Here is a 15357-nt window from a genome sequence, read left to right as displayed (position 1 = left end):
TGAGCTGTCAGCACAGAGACCAACTCAGGGCTTGAATCCATGAGCCGTGAGATCATGACCTGAGCCAAGTCGGACGCTTAACTGACTGAACCACCCAGGCACCCCTCTGGGTTTTTTTCTTAATGTTTATTAATTTTGAGAGAGAAAGAGTACAAGCAGGGGAGGGGCAGAGAGAATGGGAGAGAGAAAAGCCCAAGCAGACTCCACGCTGCCAGCACAGAGCCCGATGCAGGGCTCAATCCCATGAACCATGAGATCATGACCTGAGCCAAAATCGAGTTGGTTGCTTAACTGACTGAGCCACCCAGGCACCCTGAGAAGTTTCTGTTTTTAAGGGCTCAGGTGATTAGATCATGCCCACTAGGTAATCCAGGGTGCTCTCCATATCTTAAGGTCCATAACCTTAATCACAGCTGCAGAGCCCCTTCACCTCGGGACCTAGATTAGTGTTTGATTGAATAACCAGGGGACAAGAATCTGGGGAGGGTATCTTGAGATTCCTGACAACCACTCCTATTTAACATACTTAATCCACAGATAAGAATCTGTATCATCATTTTTTGGTCTTCACATGTTCAGAGAGTAGGATCCTCTTTGAAGCAAAGAGAATTAAATCCTCACATGATTCAGCACTGCCACATTTGTAAACAGGGTGGGTGGGTGAGGGGAGAGTGAAGAAAATGGAACAAACTGGCATTATGACATGTTTATCTCATGAAGTCTTCATCACAGCCCTAGGAAGTATTTGTCACCTCGCTTGAAGAATGACAATGGGAAATAGAAGATTTTGCTCAGAGTTTGCACAGCTAGTAAGTGATGACCTGAGAATCTGAACCCTGCCCACCCACATCAGTCGCTGTCCTGGGTCAGAGTCACTGGCTCAAGCCTCAAGGGAATTTGGGGAGAAGAGGGTTTTGTGAGAGGAATTAGCACTCTCTAGACTCTCTTTGGGGCCATGGTGGGACGCAATAGAATGTTCCTGCTTCCCAGTGGCAGCTCTCCCTGGGAAAGCAGCCCTTGGCAAAGGGACTGACAGGATTGGCTCATGGCTACCTGTTTCCACCTCCATCCATCCTGTGTCTTATGACTGCTTATCTTTCAGTGACTAAAGCCTTCCAGTTCAGGGGCGCCCGGCTGGCTCAGTCGGTGAAGCATTCGACTCTTGATCTCTGGGTTGTGAGTTTGAGCTCCACATTGGGTGTGGAGGTTACTTAAAAATAAAATCATAAAATGGGGCTCCTGGGTGGCTCAGTTGGTTAAGCATCTGACTTTTAGCTCAGGTCATGATCTCACAGTTCGTGGGTCCGAGCCCCGCGTCAGGCTCTGTGCTGACAGCTCAGAGCCTGGAGCCTGCTTCAGATTTTGTGTCTCCCTCTCTCTCTGCTCCTCCCCTGCTCTCTCTCTGTCTCTCTCTCGAAAATGAATAAACATTAAAAAAATTTTCTTTTAAAAAATCAAAATCAAATCAAATCAAATTAAAAAAAAGCCCAAAAAAACAAAAACAGAAAAACTTCCAGTCCAGCCTCACGTATGGCACCACCTCTCCAGGGCTCATGGCAGCCCACCAGGGAGTCCCTGGGTCTAGATAACCTGAGGGCAGGTGGGAACCAAGTGCTCCTGGCCCAGTCTTCAGTCATGGATGTCTCATTTCCAGTGACACCTTGGGGGTGTCCAGTCACTGACAGGTTGGTAGAAAAGCCACATCCATGTAATATAGTATGCCTTCCCAGGAATCTTGGGAAAAAGTAGGGATGACTGAGACGCATACAAAGTTTTCTGTAATGATCTCTCGAGATCTCCTAACAGATATCCACACACACACCCATCCGGTTTTTCAGCTCTGCGTAACCTTTTCCGGAAGTCAGCTTCTGGCCCTGGCCTCATGATGCCTAGCTGGGCTTAAGAGTCTTATCTGTGTGGCCACCTGGGTGGCTTAGTTAAGCGTCCCACTTAGGCTCATGATCTCATGGTTCACGAGTTCGAGCCTCACATCAGGCTCTGTGCTGACAGGTCAGAGCTTGGAGCCTGCTTTGGATTCTGTGTCTCCCTCTCTCTCTGCCCCTTCCCCACTCGCACTCTGTCTTTCTCTCTCAAAAATGAATAAACATTAAAGTTAAAAAAAAAAAAACTTATCTGATGATGGAGCAAATCCACTTGCTCCTTTAACCTCTGGCTTTAAGATGGCCTCTCCCTTCTCCATCCCACAATTTAACCCTCTCTGGGCACAGAAGCATTTGGGGAACTAGTTCCTGTGCTGCTGTTATCTCATCTCAGAAATGAACTTCTGCAAAGGAGCTGGAAAGGCAGGAGAAGAGGAGGGATTATCATGCAGGTGCAGGGAGGGGACCTAAAGAAGAGCTCTATAGATTATCCCCCCCCCCCAAAAAAAAAATGCAACCCGAATCATCAACAAAGTATCGACTCAAAAACATGCAGAAGAAAAAGAAAGGAATCAGTGTTGGGATGGTTGGAGCGGAAGGAGCCAAGCTGCCCAGAATGTCTCCTGTGAAGGCTGCGAAGAGCAGATAAGCAGGGCCCCAGAGGCAGGCGGCACAGGAAGAAGGGCAGCGTGAGGGGAGCTACAGATCTACCCACAGAAACCCAAGAGGAGGGCTTGCTAGCCAGAGACAGAGGGAGCTTGCTTGTCAAAGTCTGTGGAATGGCTGAGCCAGAGGCCCTGTTACCACCGTACTTCAGTGATGCTTGGTTTGGCTCCCTCACACAGCCTGTAAATCTGCCCATAACAAGGGGAAAATTAGAGAAATGAATCTGGGCAAATAGAAAATTAAGGAGAACTGGAGACAGCCAGCTCCTATAGAGAGCAGCCCTGGGGAGATGCAGGGGGTGCTGATCCTGAAATGAGTCCGAATGATCAGGAAAACCTAAGCAATGGTTGGAGGGTCTGGAAGGAACGGACAACTGGAAAGTCTCCCCACAAGTTACGAGGACTGGCACAGATGAACTTTGGAGATCTTGTTTCAGGGACCCAGAATGATAAGGCAGTTTCACCAGCAGCTCAGTGCAGGGATTCTCAAACCATGATCCCCTGATGGGGAAGGAGGGTGGGGAGTAAAACCACAACTAGGAATTTGTTAGCTATGCAGATTCCAGGGCCTTATTCCCAACATACTGAATCAGAAACTGGGGAGTGGGGCCCAGCCAATCCGATCCGAAGGAAGCTCATGTTTGAGAACCACTGGCTTAGTGTAAGGGGCTGCCGATTGGTATAAAATGTCACCTGAGGTCTATTTTGTCTCCGGGAGAGGTAGCTCTCATACCTCTTAAGGAAAACGAAGGTTTATGGGCTAGTTAGTGGTTCTTAACTACAAGGTTGCAGCAGCTGGCTTCAGTTGACTCCAAAATGGCCCTTTAAATAAATACAAAGCAAAGGACAAAGATTAAATTATATTAGCAGCCTAGGAGCAGAAGGGCCAGACTGCTTTAAAAAAACCAGCTAGAGATTTTATTAATATTTAAATTGCAGTGAAACCACAGCTGCAGCCTTTGACTCCAGTGTGGAGATATGCAAATGGGGCTTTCTAAAGAAAGGCAATTTCAGACAGCCCTCAAGGTAACAAGAACAAATAAAACAAATGATTTTGTAATTTATCTTTATTGACTGATGGAGAGCAAGGTGAACAGACAACCCTTACCTAGTGAGAGCCAGCCACCAGTGTGCTCTCGCTCTCGGAGGGGAGAAGAGACAGCTGGCCTGGAGGGAGAAAGCAGGCAAGACCAGTCAAGGGGGATAGGAAAGACCCAAAGAGGACAAAGCAGAAGGAGGCAGATGGGAGAAAATGATTAAATTGAAAGGGAAGAAAAATGGAAACCCAGCCCTGGCTTCTGGGGACCATCTGATCTTGCCAGGTCTCGGGGGCAACGGCAATAATAATCATTAATGACTATCATTTGCCACATTCCTACGAAGTGCCATGCGCTATTTCCAACATACAAATGAGGAAAATGACACTTTGAGAGGTCAAGCAACTTTGCCCACAAAAGGAGGTGGCAAAGCCTTGATGCAGACATAGATTTGTGTGAGGCTAAACTGTGCAGGGAACCAGCCTTAGGAGTTGGTGAGTGACAATAAGGTTAATGATTGAGGGGAGACTATGAGCCCAGTTCTGTGATAGCTTCTATATGTGTGGTTGTGGAAGGGAGGGGAGAAGAGATCCATTTCTGGCCTTCATATTGCTTACTATTCAATGGGTGAGGCAAGAAAGCCACAGAAAACCCTTGCAGAATTGGCCTTCTGGTTCAGAAGCCCCCTGGGGGCTGTGTGGCAGGACCTCCGGTTGAAGCATCTCAAGCTGACCCCTGGAGCTTGGGTAGGATTTGGCCTGGTGAAAAAGAAGCCAGGAGATTGCAGAAGGCCTGGATAAGAACCACCCCCACCCACCCCCACCCCCCAGCCGGCAGAACTAGGACTAGGGGAAAGGAGCACACGATCCACAAAGAGGAGTTGGGAAAGTCTTCTGAGGATACATTTCCCTGACCCAGGTGGTCTTCCTACACCATCCACCCCAAGCTGAAACCCAACCTCTCCAGAACCTCACCTGCTGCTCCCTCTCAGGCACCCTGGCCACCAAACATGGGGATCCACAGGTTCCACCCACATTGTAACTTGACCTCGGTGAGTTCTGTTCTTCCATCTCCACAGGCCCAATCCTGTCCATCCCAGCTTTTCCACAGAACCTTCACCAGCCTTCCAGCCCAGAATCTCTCCTCCTACAGAATACCTCAGAAGTTTGCTTTATTTATGACACTTTCTTCCATCAGTAAGTTATTTGTGTGTATATTCTATTTTGTCCATCTGACTAGAAGGTCCTTAGAAGATTATCTTTATTTGGAACCCAGCCCCCAGTACGTGGCAGATACTTGTTAGGCACCCAAAAAGTATATGCTGAACGAACGAGTTAGCGGATGAATGAAGGGATCCATCGAGTGAAGGTCTTATCTAACTGCTGGTCCCCCACTCCCCCCCCTCCCCACTTGTGTCCCTGGAAAACTAGTCACATTCTGCCACTGGGAGTGCGAATTCCTTCAGTCCTTCCCACCCACTTTGCCAGCACCCCAATTTATTCCAAAAGCTGTAAGACATCTAAGTGTCCGAGAATTACTTCCTCGTCTCAGCCCACACCTATGGATTCCCTCCTTGATTCTCTTTTGCCTGCCATGAAGCCTACTCCTTTGTGATTAATCAAGCCAACACCCATACAGACGGAGGACATCAGTTTCCCTTCTCCATGTGTCCTCCAGCAAAGCCTCCTCCAGGCTGGATGCTCCAGACACAGACTGCTGCCGCCATCCCCGGAGAAGTAATTATGATGTTCATGATAATCTCTTTGCGACTTCAAAGCACTGGCACAACTAGTATTTCTTCCTCCTCACTAGTTCCCTGGGAGATGGCTAGGACAAAAATTGTTATTCCCACTTTATAGGTGATAAAACTGAGGTCCTTGTCAAAGGTCACCCAGTGAGTTGGTGGCAGAGCTGAAACTTACTAGCCTGGGACTCCCTATTCATTAGAACACAGACGAAAATGCCCTCATTATGTTGTCTGGGCTGTGTTTGTCTGGGAGAAAGGAAGTGTGGACTTCTGTTGAGTGGGGACGAGGGCCAGAGAAGATGAAAGAAAGTTTGTGACCCTGTAAAGGTTTTTTTTCTCTGCAATGCTGCAGCAGTTGGCACTGGTTGATTCCAGAAGAGTTTTGTTTTTTTAAAAACATTACCACATGTCCTAGATTAGGGAAGCGGCGGGTGGGGGGGTAGGGGGAGAGTGAAGCTGAAGGTAACACAGACACACAGGTAAGCAGATGTTTGCCATCTTCTCTTGAAAACGACATAAAGCTAAAATGTAGTGCATATTAGCAAGGGAAACTCAAACTACAACTTATGGGAATCTTCCCAGCTGTTAGGCTATAGGTCTGTGCGATAAACCAAATGCCAGATAAGTAGAAAATCTTTCCTTGGTGAAGCCTGTCCCTGGAGCCTGTGGAGGGGCGGCCTCTCTTAGTGGCAGAGTCCCTGGGGGCTGTCTCAGGGCCCCTGTGTAGCTGCCGAGGTAAGAAACCTGCTGTGGGATCATTCCCAAGCCCACGGGGGCTATGAAAGCCATGGAAACCAGGATCTGTGCTGGACCTCCTCCGGTTCCTAACCAGATTCTGGAGGAATTAAGAAGAAGAAAAAAAAAATTCAAGAGACCATTTCCTAAAGATAAGGCTGCAGGGCTGTGCTGGGGAAAGCGGTGATGATCTTACCTATCACCACCAAAATCTCGATCTTCTCTGCTGGCTCCATCCTAAAGCCCAGGGCTTGTCCCCTTCACTCCCAGGCCGGCTCTGGGCTTTTCCCAGCCTTTAGCCCAGCACCAGCCTCTATTCCTCCTAGACTCTGCTGACTTCTCAACAGCTTTCCTGTGTCGCTGGAGGCTAGGGGCGCAGCGCTAGGCAGAGGGGCGTGACCCCCGAGCCCTGAGAGGCAGTGGCTGTGCAACCTTGTGAGTGCAGTAAATACCATGGAACTGTACACCTTCAAATGGTTCATTGTATGTCCTATGAATCTCACCCCAGTTAACACAAACTGAGCCGCGCTAGATGCTCTTTGGGATGGGGAGAGAAGCCTGGCCGCTGTGAGGGTTGAAGCTCCTTGCAGGGAGTGGCAGTGAGCACAATGGGAAGGCCAGTCTGGGCCTCCCCCTCCTTCTCCAGGACCAGATGGAAACTGGGGCTGGGGAGAAAGGTCCAACTGGGGCAGCGCAGGGGTCTGGGCAGAAGAGAGGCGCTCAGTGAAAGCCGGGAGGCTGCAGCCGCCGCTCATTTGCATCATAAGTGATTGCTTTTCCCTGCTCGTCCCTCATTAGGACACAATGGACAGTTGTTTGCTGGTGCAGCAGATCCATTTACCCAGGGAGAGAGGAGACAGAGCAAGAGTGACTGATGGGCCATAGAGAGGGGGTAGGTGTGGAGGTAGCCGCCTCCCCTCCCCTGCTCCCTCAGGCCTCTGGGAATCTCATGTTCTTACACATTGAGCAGGGACCTTAGAAAACAAGGCAACTCCCTCATCTTACAGATGAGGAGACTGAAGCGGTAAGAGGGGATGAGACTTCTGAGGTCGAGTTCCAGGCAGAACTGGGGGGTTTGAAATGTACGATCTAAATTCCAGCCTCTCATTTCAGGGTTCGCTCCACCTGTCTGCAATACCTTCTCCATTCCTGGCCTGTGGTTCTGTGTCGCTGCAGTCTCTTTCCTCCTGTTCTAGGCCTTGGTTTCCCTCAGTTTCTCTCCTGTGTCTATTTCATCTCGTTCCTTCCCCCTATCTTTTCCTTCCGATTTCCAGGCAGCCAGGATAATGACTAAACTTCTAATTAACCCCTGCCCTAACAAGGGTGGGTCTGGCAGTAGAGGCAGCAATTTTGAAACTACCTTGGTGTGTCTGTGTTTGGGAGATAGGTGGGGGGAGAACTGATATGTGTTGGGCCTTTTTGTTTGTTTGTTTGTTTTAAGAGAGAGCACGAGTGGGGGAGAGGGGCAGAGGCAGTGAGAGAGAGAATCTCAAGCAGGCTCTACACTCAGCACGGAGCCTGACACGGGACTCAATCCAACAACCTGGAATCATGACCTGAGCTGAAATCAAGAATCAGACATTCAACCTACTGAGCCACCCGGGTGCCCTGTGTTGGGCCTATTGTAAGCCAGGCACTATGACAGACACTTGACATAGTTTATCTTATTTCATCTGTTCAATCTTGCAAGGTAGATGTTCTTAGAGACAGAGTAAGAGAGGCTCGGAGAGGTTGGGAACACCCAGCTAGCAGATGGTAGCTGTCTAACTCCCATATCCCGGTTCTTCCACCCCACACCGTGGCATAGGAGCTAAAGTGGGGTACAGGGCCCACTGATTCTGGGCTCATGGGAGGCACAACCTCTCTGAAAGAGGCCACTGCTTTTTTGCTCCCCCTAGGTTGCACCTGCCTTTCCCCACAACCATCTCTACCTTCTGGCTCCCACCTTCCTCTGCGCCCCTTCTGCATGGTGGTGAAGTCTCACAAATGCAAGCTTAGGCCCCTGGGGGTCTGGGGAGGCAGCAGATCAAGAGGGAGAAAACCCACAAACCTAGCCAGACCCTGGAGGTCTCCCTCCTGCTGACACCCCCTCCCAGTTCCCTGTTTGTCCCTCCCCTTTGTGGGTCAAACTTGCCAGCATCTGCGTCTGTCTCATTGTGCTCTGGGGGAAGGGGAGAGTCGGGGGGTGAGTGGGTGTCTGTGTGCATGAACATAAGGCCTCCGGGTTCATTCTGACACTGAATGAAAAACTCACCAATTATTCGTCCAATCTCATTAATATGCAGACAGACATCTGTTATTTAGGAGTCAACAGCAGAAGCATTTTCTTGGGGGGAGGAGCACTTATGTACGTGCCCCTTGTTTCTTCGGCTGCTGGGGTGGGTAGCTGCTTGGGAATCACCACACCCGCCTGGACCTGGAGCCTCTCCTCCCTCTGACCCTCACCCCCACCCACGAGGAGAGGGAGTAGGGGATTTACTAGAGATGAAGGCAGACCTGAGAACTCAGCTGGAGGGGGGGAAGCGGGGAGAAGGGCTGCACTGTGTAGAAGGAACTCTTTTGTTGGCAGAGAGGGAAGTGGGGAATAGTGCAGAAGAGCTGAACCCCTTTCTTGGGGAGCCAAGTGTGGAGTAGGTGGAGACAGCTGTACCAGGATTGCCAGCCAGGGTCCTGATGTCCCCTGAGAGCCTCAGGGACATGACCCTTTTCCCCCAACCTCCCTCAGCCTGCAATGTACACTCAGTCTGAGTGTATCTGGGGTGAGGTCACCATGGCAACGTGGGGTTCTCACCCAGAGACTTCAGTTTATGGGGGAGTTCAGAAAAATGGGGGCCAAAGGACTTCAGCCTTTGGAGTCATTAAAGCTCTCTCTTGCCCTCAGGGTAGATGTGGGAGCATCTACCGAGACCTCCCCCTTCCTGTCTTTTGGCCTTCCTCCAGCCTTTGAATCCAGAGCATAAGAAACCCCCTTCAAGAGGCCTTTCCTGATTCCCTTGGGCCCGGATCAGAAGCAGTCAGGCCTGGATGTCTAAGCTGTAAGGAATAAAGGTTCACTTATAAAGGGTCGAACAGCTTTTCTGCATCCGTTCTCCTCTCCGAATCTTCCTCAACACAATGAGACAGATGCGGTGATCGGCTCTTTTCCAGGTGTGCAAACTGAGGTCAGACAGGTGCAGAACCTCACCAAAGGCTCCCCAGGGAAGAAGTGGCAGAGCTGAGACCCAGGCCCTCTGCCTCCAAATCTCAAGCTCTTTCCGGGACTGTCCCTTCTGGGAAGGCTGGAGTCCCAGAGGGAGGACCCTCAGTCAGCTGAAGCATTTCAGGGGTTAGACCCAGTCCCTGCTCCTACCCCCCACCCCTTCCTTCTCCCTCCTCCCTCCTCCCTCCAGAGCAGGCTGATTGCGAGGTTAAGAAACACTGGCAGCATCTCAGCGTGATTAGTTGTTTATTTCATTAAATGATTAACGAGGCTACATTGTTTCCCAAACGGGTGTCTAATTTGTGGGGGAAACAGCTGCAGAGGAGGAAGCTGGGTCTGACTCCTGCATCTGGGGTGGGGGTGGGGGTAAAGTTCCCTCCCTCCAGCTTTCAGGGGCCTTTGAGGATCTAGAAACAGCCCCATTCCCTTCTCCCACCCATTGGGCTCCTCAGCCCAGTGGTATAGCCTCCTCCCAGGAAATAAAACGTCTGGCAACTCAGACCTGCAGAAGAGACCACAATCTGTTCCCGGCGGTATTGGAAGTGTATTAAACTTTGGGGGTTCCCCCCAATGATTTATTTTCCTAATTATGTTTGCTTTAGGCGGATATTGAAATGCATTTGCATTCCCTGAGCATGGCAGGAGAGGGCAGTTGGGAGAAGAGAGAGGCCCAAACACTCTGCGCATTGGTGGCTATAGGCTTGAGTCTGCTTTGTATCAAACCGAAAAGGAGAAAAGAAGCCATGGCCAAAATCCCAAGTTGATGGTGTGGCAGGTCCCTGTGGGGGAGGGGTCAGTCCTCTGGGACCAGACTGAGAGCCACCTAGCTGGGCCCCAGCCCTCTCCAGCAGCCCCAATCCACGCCTCAGGGTGCTGGAGGAGGGTCCTGGAGTCAGCCCCTAACCTCAGTTTGGGTGCCCAGTACCCATGAAGCTGTCCCAGAATCCTTGAGATTAGCTGAGATGGACTGGGACAGGGTCCTGTAGGACAGGGAGGGAAAGGGGTGTCTGATGAGCCAGCAGTAGGTGGGATTTCCTTTCCTCTCAAGACTGGGCCCTGGCATAGGGAAGGAGAATCTGTTTTAAATGACACATCTCAGAGCCAAATCCCCCAGCCCCCATCACCTCATCCAGATACGCATCCATTCCAAAACCAAATCTGGTCACTTCATTCTCTGCTTGAAATCCCTGGTGCCTCCTCACATCCTCAGAATGAAGTTCTGGCTCCTTTGTGGGCCCTGAAGTAGCCTTGATCTACCTTCCCAGCCTTGTCTTCTGCCCTCCTCGCCATGGCAGCCCCAACCGTGCCACATTCCTTCTCATCTCCATGTGTCTGCACATGCTGTACCCTCTCCGCCCAGAGTGCCTTTCCTACCCCTTCCCTGCCTGGCAAACTGCTCTTCAACCCTCAGGACCTGGCTCAGAGGACTGGCTCCTGAAGCTGTACGGAGCTCCCGCAGACAAGGTACTGTCACACCTGGGATACCTCTCGTTGGGCTGGCCTCCAGAGCACAGAAACTGGTCCTTTCAGAATCCAAGCCAGTGTCTGGCACACAGTTGGTATTCAGTACATACTTACTGAATGAATGAGGGAAGGATGGGCTGTGAATTAGGGGGGATCCCAGCAGATGGGAGGATAAGGTTTGTGTGCCCTCCCAGAGTGTGTCTGGAAGGACTGGCTGGGGCTGGGGGGGAGGGGATGGCCAGGGATGGTTCCTGGGGGAGAATGTCACCGAAAAGAGGCCAGTGGGACCAGAGCCAGGGAGGGAATACAGGACAATGTGAAACCAGACTCCCAAGAAAACAGACCAGTACTGTCTTTCCTGACAACAAGAGCTCTGGCCAGCCCCTCCACTGGCTTTCCCCCTCTGGGGGGGGGGGGGGGGGCAGTGACCCTAACTCACGGCTGATGTTCCCTCCAAAATCATCAAGGAGCTCAGGATGGAAAGAAGGTGAGAGCCCCTGCCCTCACCTCCAAGGGACCCCAGAATCAAACCATTGTCTCCTTGAGTAATTTCATTGCACAGAAGGGTCAGCTTCTGTGCTGTGGAGGCTTTTGATACTCTCCCTACCCCCACAACTCCCAGGACACCAGCAGATTCCAAGCTGGGGGATGGAGATGGTGTGCAAGGGGCCTGGACCACTTCAGCAGGACCGCTCCCACACAAGCAGGTGGCCCCAGCTGGGCTGAGGAATGAATTGCACATCAGTCCACTTAAAAACCCCTAATGGCCTTAGGATTGTCTGGCCCATTAACTGAGATGAATATTCCCAAGACCTCTCACTCCCCCACCTCTGGCTCCTAAAAGGACACTGCTAATCTGACCCAAGGCTTTTTCCTCTGCTCCAACTATGGGCATAGATAAGAAAGTTCTTCCTGAAGTCTAACTTTCCCTCCTGCTGCTAGAGATTGATAGATTGGGTTTTTAGAAAGCAACAAAACTAAAGCCACAGCTGTTTTCCATGGACATGGGCTTTATTTGGGGACAGTTGCAGGAAGGGATTGAGGGAGCTAGGACTGTGGGTAGAAGGGGGAAGGACTCAACTTGCTTTTTAATTTAGTGCATGTTGCCTGGAGGTTAGGATGAGTGAGAACAGCTGTGGAAGGGAAAGGAGAGGAAAAGGGAAGGTCACAGAATGGACACTTTCCTTAGGGAAGGAAGCCAGGGCCAGGATATGGGTACTGGGGGTGTGGAGGGAAAGCACCCTTCATATACTAAGACTCAAACCAAAGTCACTACTTGATGCCAGCTTCCTCCACCCCTGCCCCCCAGCTCCCAGCCCAGCTCCCTGTCCTGCTAGCTTCCTCAGCTTCCTGTGGAGAGGAGGGGGATGAGGATGTGGGGATGGTGGCCCCTTCTGCCTTCAGCTCTCCTGACCAGGAGAATCCCTCACTCGGCCTGTCCTGAAGTCCCTGCCAGAGTCAGGAGGTCAGGAACCAGGTGCAGAGGGGAACAATTGAGCCCTTCGCCACTGCTCCTTACACTCGGCCCCGCCCCAGCCCCTCACATGAGATTGCAGCTCTTCGCTCTATCCTTGTGTATCTCGCTCTCGGTCCCGGTCCCCTGGTCCGGCCGGCCTGCCAGCTGAGCGGATCTCTGCAGTCCACGGCGTGAGTCAGTACGACGAAGCTGCCTATGGCCACGGCCAAGGGAGGCCACTGTGGCCACGTGGAAGACGTCCCTGACGCTGCGCTCAGAGGACCGGGAGGAGCACTCCACATAGGACACAGCCCCTACCTGCTTGGCCAACACGGTGCCCTGGAAGGATGGAGTGCATGGAGGAAGTTATGGGGCTTAGCCTGCAGCTCAGCAAGGGACAAGGGAGGCTGAGGGCAGTGTGGGGTGGCGTGGCGGGAGGGGGGGGGTGGGAGGTCAAGGGATCAGGTCATAGGTCAGAAGCCAGTACAAGGGATGGGCCAAGCAGGGTGTTTTCAAATCAGAGATAGGGGCAGAGGTGAGAGGTCTAGGCGGGGACTAGGTCAGAGGTCAAGTGTCCCACCTGTTCATGTGTAACGGGGATAAGCCTCTGCTTGGACAGCTCCCTCAGTGTGGCCAGGTCCGTGCGCATGTCCAGTTTACAGCCAACCAGCACAACCTTGGCATTGGGACAAAACTCCTGAGTCTCCCCTTGCCACTATTTGGGGGAAGAAAACAGTTATGGAAGGGTAGGTAGAGGCACACAGTGAACCCTACTCCATGCCATGAGAACACCCTTCCTCACATCATGCAGAAACCATGCACCCCTCCATCTGGACACCCCGCATGAGCAAGGAGGTAGGTATGGTGGCCTTTGGCTGAAAGTAGGATGCGGTGTAGGAGAAGGGGAGGGAGGAAAGGGCTGGGGAGGGGTCTAGGGTCAGGGGCCCTGCTTCTACCTCAGTGGCCATGAAGGGTCTAGCAGTCTGAAACCTTCCCATCCCCGCCCCCTGTCCCAAATTTGTTCCTGGGAACAGACCAATCTGCCCTTCCTCCACCTGGAAACTAGGGCTGCTTTAACTGACTTCTGTCCATTCAACGTGGGCTTTTCTCCTGGAAACAGAGGCCTCGAGAGGAGACCACAGGGCTCTTCTGAGCTCCCGGAGCAGCATTCCCATCCCCTCCATCTGGGGCTCCCACACCCAAGGAGATGGGAAGGATGGATAAGGAATCCCTTGAGTACTTCTCCTTGTTCTCCTCTATCTCCCCCTAGATGCTGGATCCAGCTCTGAGGACTGACTTCCAGGAAGAAAGGGTGGGGGGTGAGCGGTGGATGGGTGAGGAGGATGGGGAAAGAGGAGAGCTTCACACACTCTCTAGCTGATGACCATGCCCCAGCCATCACTCCCTCCTCCAGGCCATGTTGTGTCAGAACCTTGGTTTCTGGTCCCCCTCAGTGTAGCCATCCTGCTTCCCCAGGCTCCCACCTTCTTGAGGACACTGTCCAATGTTTCTGGTCGGCTAATGTCGAAGCAGATGAGCACAGCATCTGAATCAGGATAGGCCAGAGGCCGGACGTTATCATAGTAAGAAGAACCTGAGAGAAGACAGGGAGGGAGGGGACAGACAGGGTCCTGTGTGGGTGGGAGGCCTGGAAGGGAATGGGAGACCTTACCAATCCTGACCAGGGGACGCTAGAGGCAGAGGATGGAAGAGAGCAGGTATTGGTACCCATCAAGGAGTCTGGGTTTCTTCAAGGAGGGGCGTTGGCAGAGGGAGGTTAGATGGCAGAGAACAGCTCTCCACTTCCCTAGGGGTTTCTTTAAAAGTAATCATTCTTAATCTTTTCTGAGTCTTTGAGAAGCTCATGAAATCTCTCCACATTCTCAAAATTTTGCATGTGCTTTCTGAGCTTTGACTGACGTCTTCTACAGCCCTCCCCGGGGGAGCTGAGTAAAAATAAAAACCTCCTCCTTTTTTGGAGGAGGGGGAGGGGCAGGGGCAGAGCTCTCGCGCAGGCTTGGGACAGCTCAGATTTCTATACTTCTGTCTATAGAAGCAGCTCCTCACTCCCCGAAGAAATCCTAAATGCCTTTCCTAAACCCAGCCCTTCCTCCTAAGGAACATGTTCCAAAATAAATCCATTCCTCACAACTTTCCCAGGTAGGCAGAATCCAGCTGAGAAGATCAGATACGGGGCTTTCTCCCTCCCTCAGGACAAGGTTTCTATGTGTCTCTGCAAACTCTACCTCAGTTTCTCTTGCTTTAAGTAGGAAATTGATTTTCCTTCCTTCTAAAATTGGATGGATGGGCTGGGCATACCTGGAGCCTAAGGGTCTAGCCAAGGGATGGGTGAGGGTAGGGGCCTTGGAAGTCAGGGTGACCCCAGGGACTTGGCTACCTGAAGTGTCCCACATGTTGAGCTCAATGCGGCGCTTGTCGATCTCAAAGCTCGCGGTGTAGTTCTCAAACACGGTGGGGACATAACTCTGCAGACAGGGATGGGTCAAGATGAGATCCTCCAGTCTTCATCCCAGACAAATGCCCTCCTCACTCCCACACACCGTCCAGCCCGGCCCCTGGACACAAGTTGGTCTGGTGTTGGGCAAAGGGGAGATCCCGGGAGCGGCTGCCTCAGCGGAATGTGTGCTAGGCTCCCAGACCCTCTCCCGGTCCCTTCGGCCCCGAGTTCTTCCTCTCTCCAATGCCCAGGACCCCCGACATTCCCCTAGCGTCCCCTCCTGGATCCTCTGGTTCTCCGAAGCCCCATTCATCTCTCCCTGCTCCCCAGTTCCTCCCACCCCAATCCTCTGCAGTCCTTCCAGAGTCCCCAGCGCCTCCCTTGGTCCGCGGTCCTCCGAGTCCCTCTCTCTCGACCCTGGTTACCCTGGCACCCATTTCCGTCCGTCCCTAGGGCCCTAGTCACCCACCCCCGCGGCCTCAGCGCCCTCCTCCCTAGACGCGGGTCCCTCACCCCGGGGTAGGCGTCCTTGGCGAACACCTGCAGCAGCGCCGTCTTGCCGCACTCCGCGTCCCCCACCACCACGATCTTGCAGCGGCCGCTCTGCCCCTCCATAGTCCCGGCTACGCGCCGGCCCCCTCCGCAGCCCCCCTCCGGGGCCCCGCTGCCGCCTCCCCCGCCGCTGCAGCTGCAGCCGCTCGGGCCGCGGACACCGG

At 52.4% G+C, this 15357-nt stretch overlaps 1 protein-coding gene and 1 long non-coding RNA gene across 2 annotated transcripts; one reads left to right on the top strand and one right to left on the bottom strand.

The window, feature by feature from the left end:
- The first annotated feature begins 741 nt into the window (after nt 1-741).
- Nucleotides 742-9195, top strand: LOC122206379. The gene is made up of 3 exons (XR_006196437.1): nt 742-809; nt 4661-4778; nt 9005-9195. It is a non-coding gene; the product is annotated as an uncharacterized LOC122206379 (long non-coding RNA).
- Nucleotides 9196-11173: 1978 nt separating this feature from the next.
- Nucleotides 11174-15306, bottom strand: RND2 (Rho family GTPase 2). Its single transcript, XM_042915396.1, has 5 exons — nt 15155-15306; nt 14582-14669; nt 13668-13777; nt 12764-12898; nt 11174-12522 (listed from the first exon to the last, which is right to left on the bottom strand). The coding sequence occupies exons 1-5, from the start codon at nt 15254-15256 to the stop codon at nt 12268-12270; spliced, it is 690 nt and encodes a 229-aa protein (XP_042771330.1). The 5' UTR covers nt 15257-15306; the 3' UTR covers nt 11174-12267.
- Nucleotides 15307-15357: the final 51 nt, after the last annotated feature.

Source organism: Panthera leo, chromosome E1 (assembly GCF_018350215.1).
Source record: "Panthera leo isolate Ple1 chromosome E1, P.leo_Ple1_pat1.1, whole genome shotgun sequence".
Classification (NCBI taxonomy): domain Eukaryota; kingdom Metazoa; phylum Chordata; class Mammalia; order Carnivora; family Felidae; genus Panthera; species Panthera leo.
This window is presented reverse-complemented; position numbering and strand designations above follow the sequence as displayed.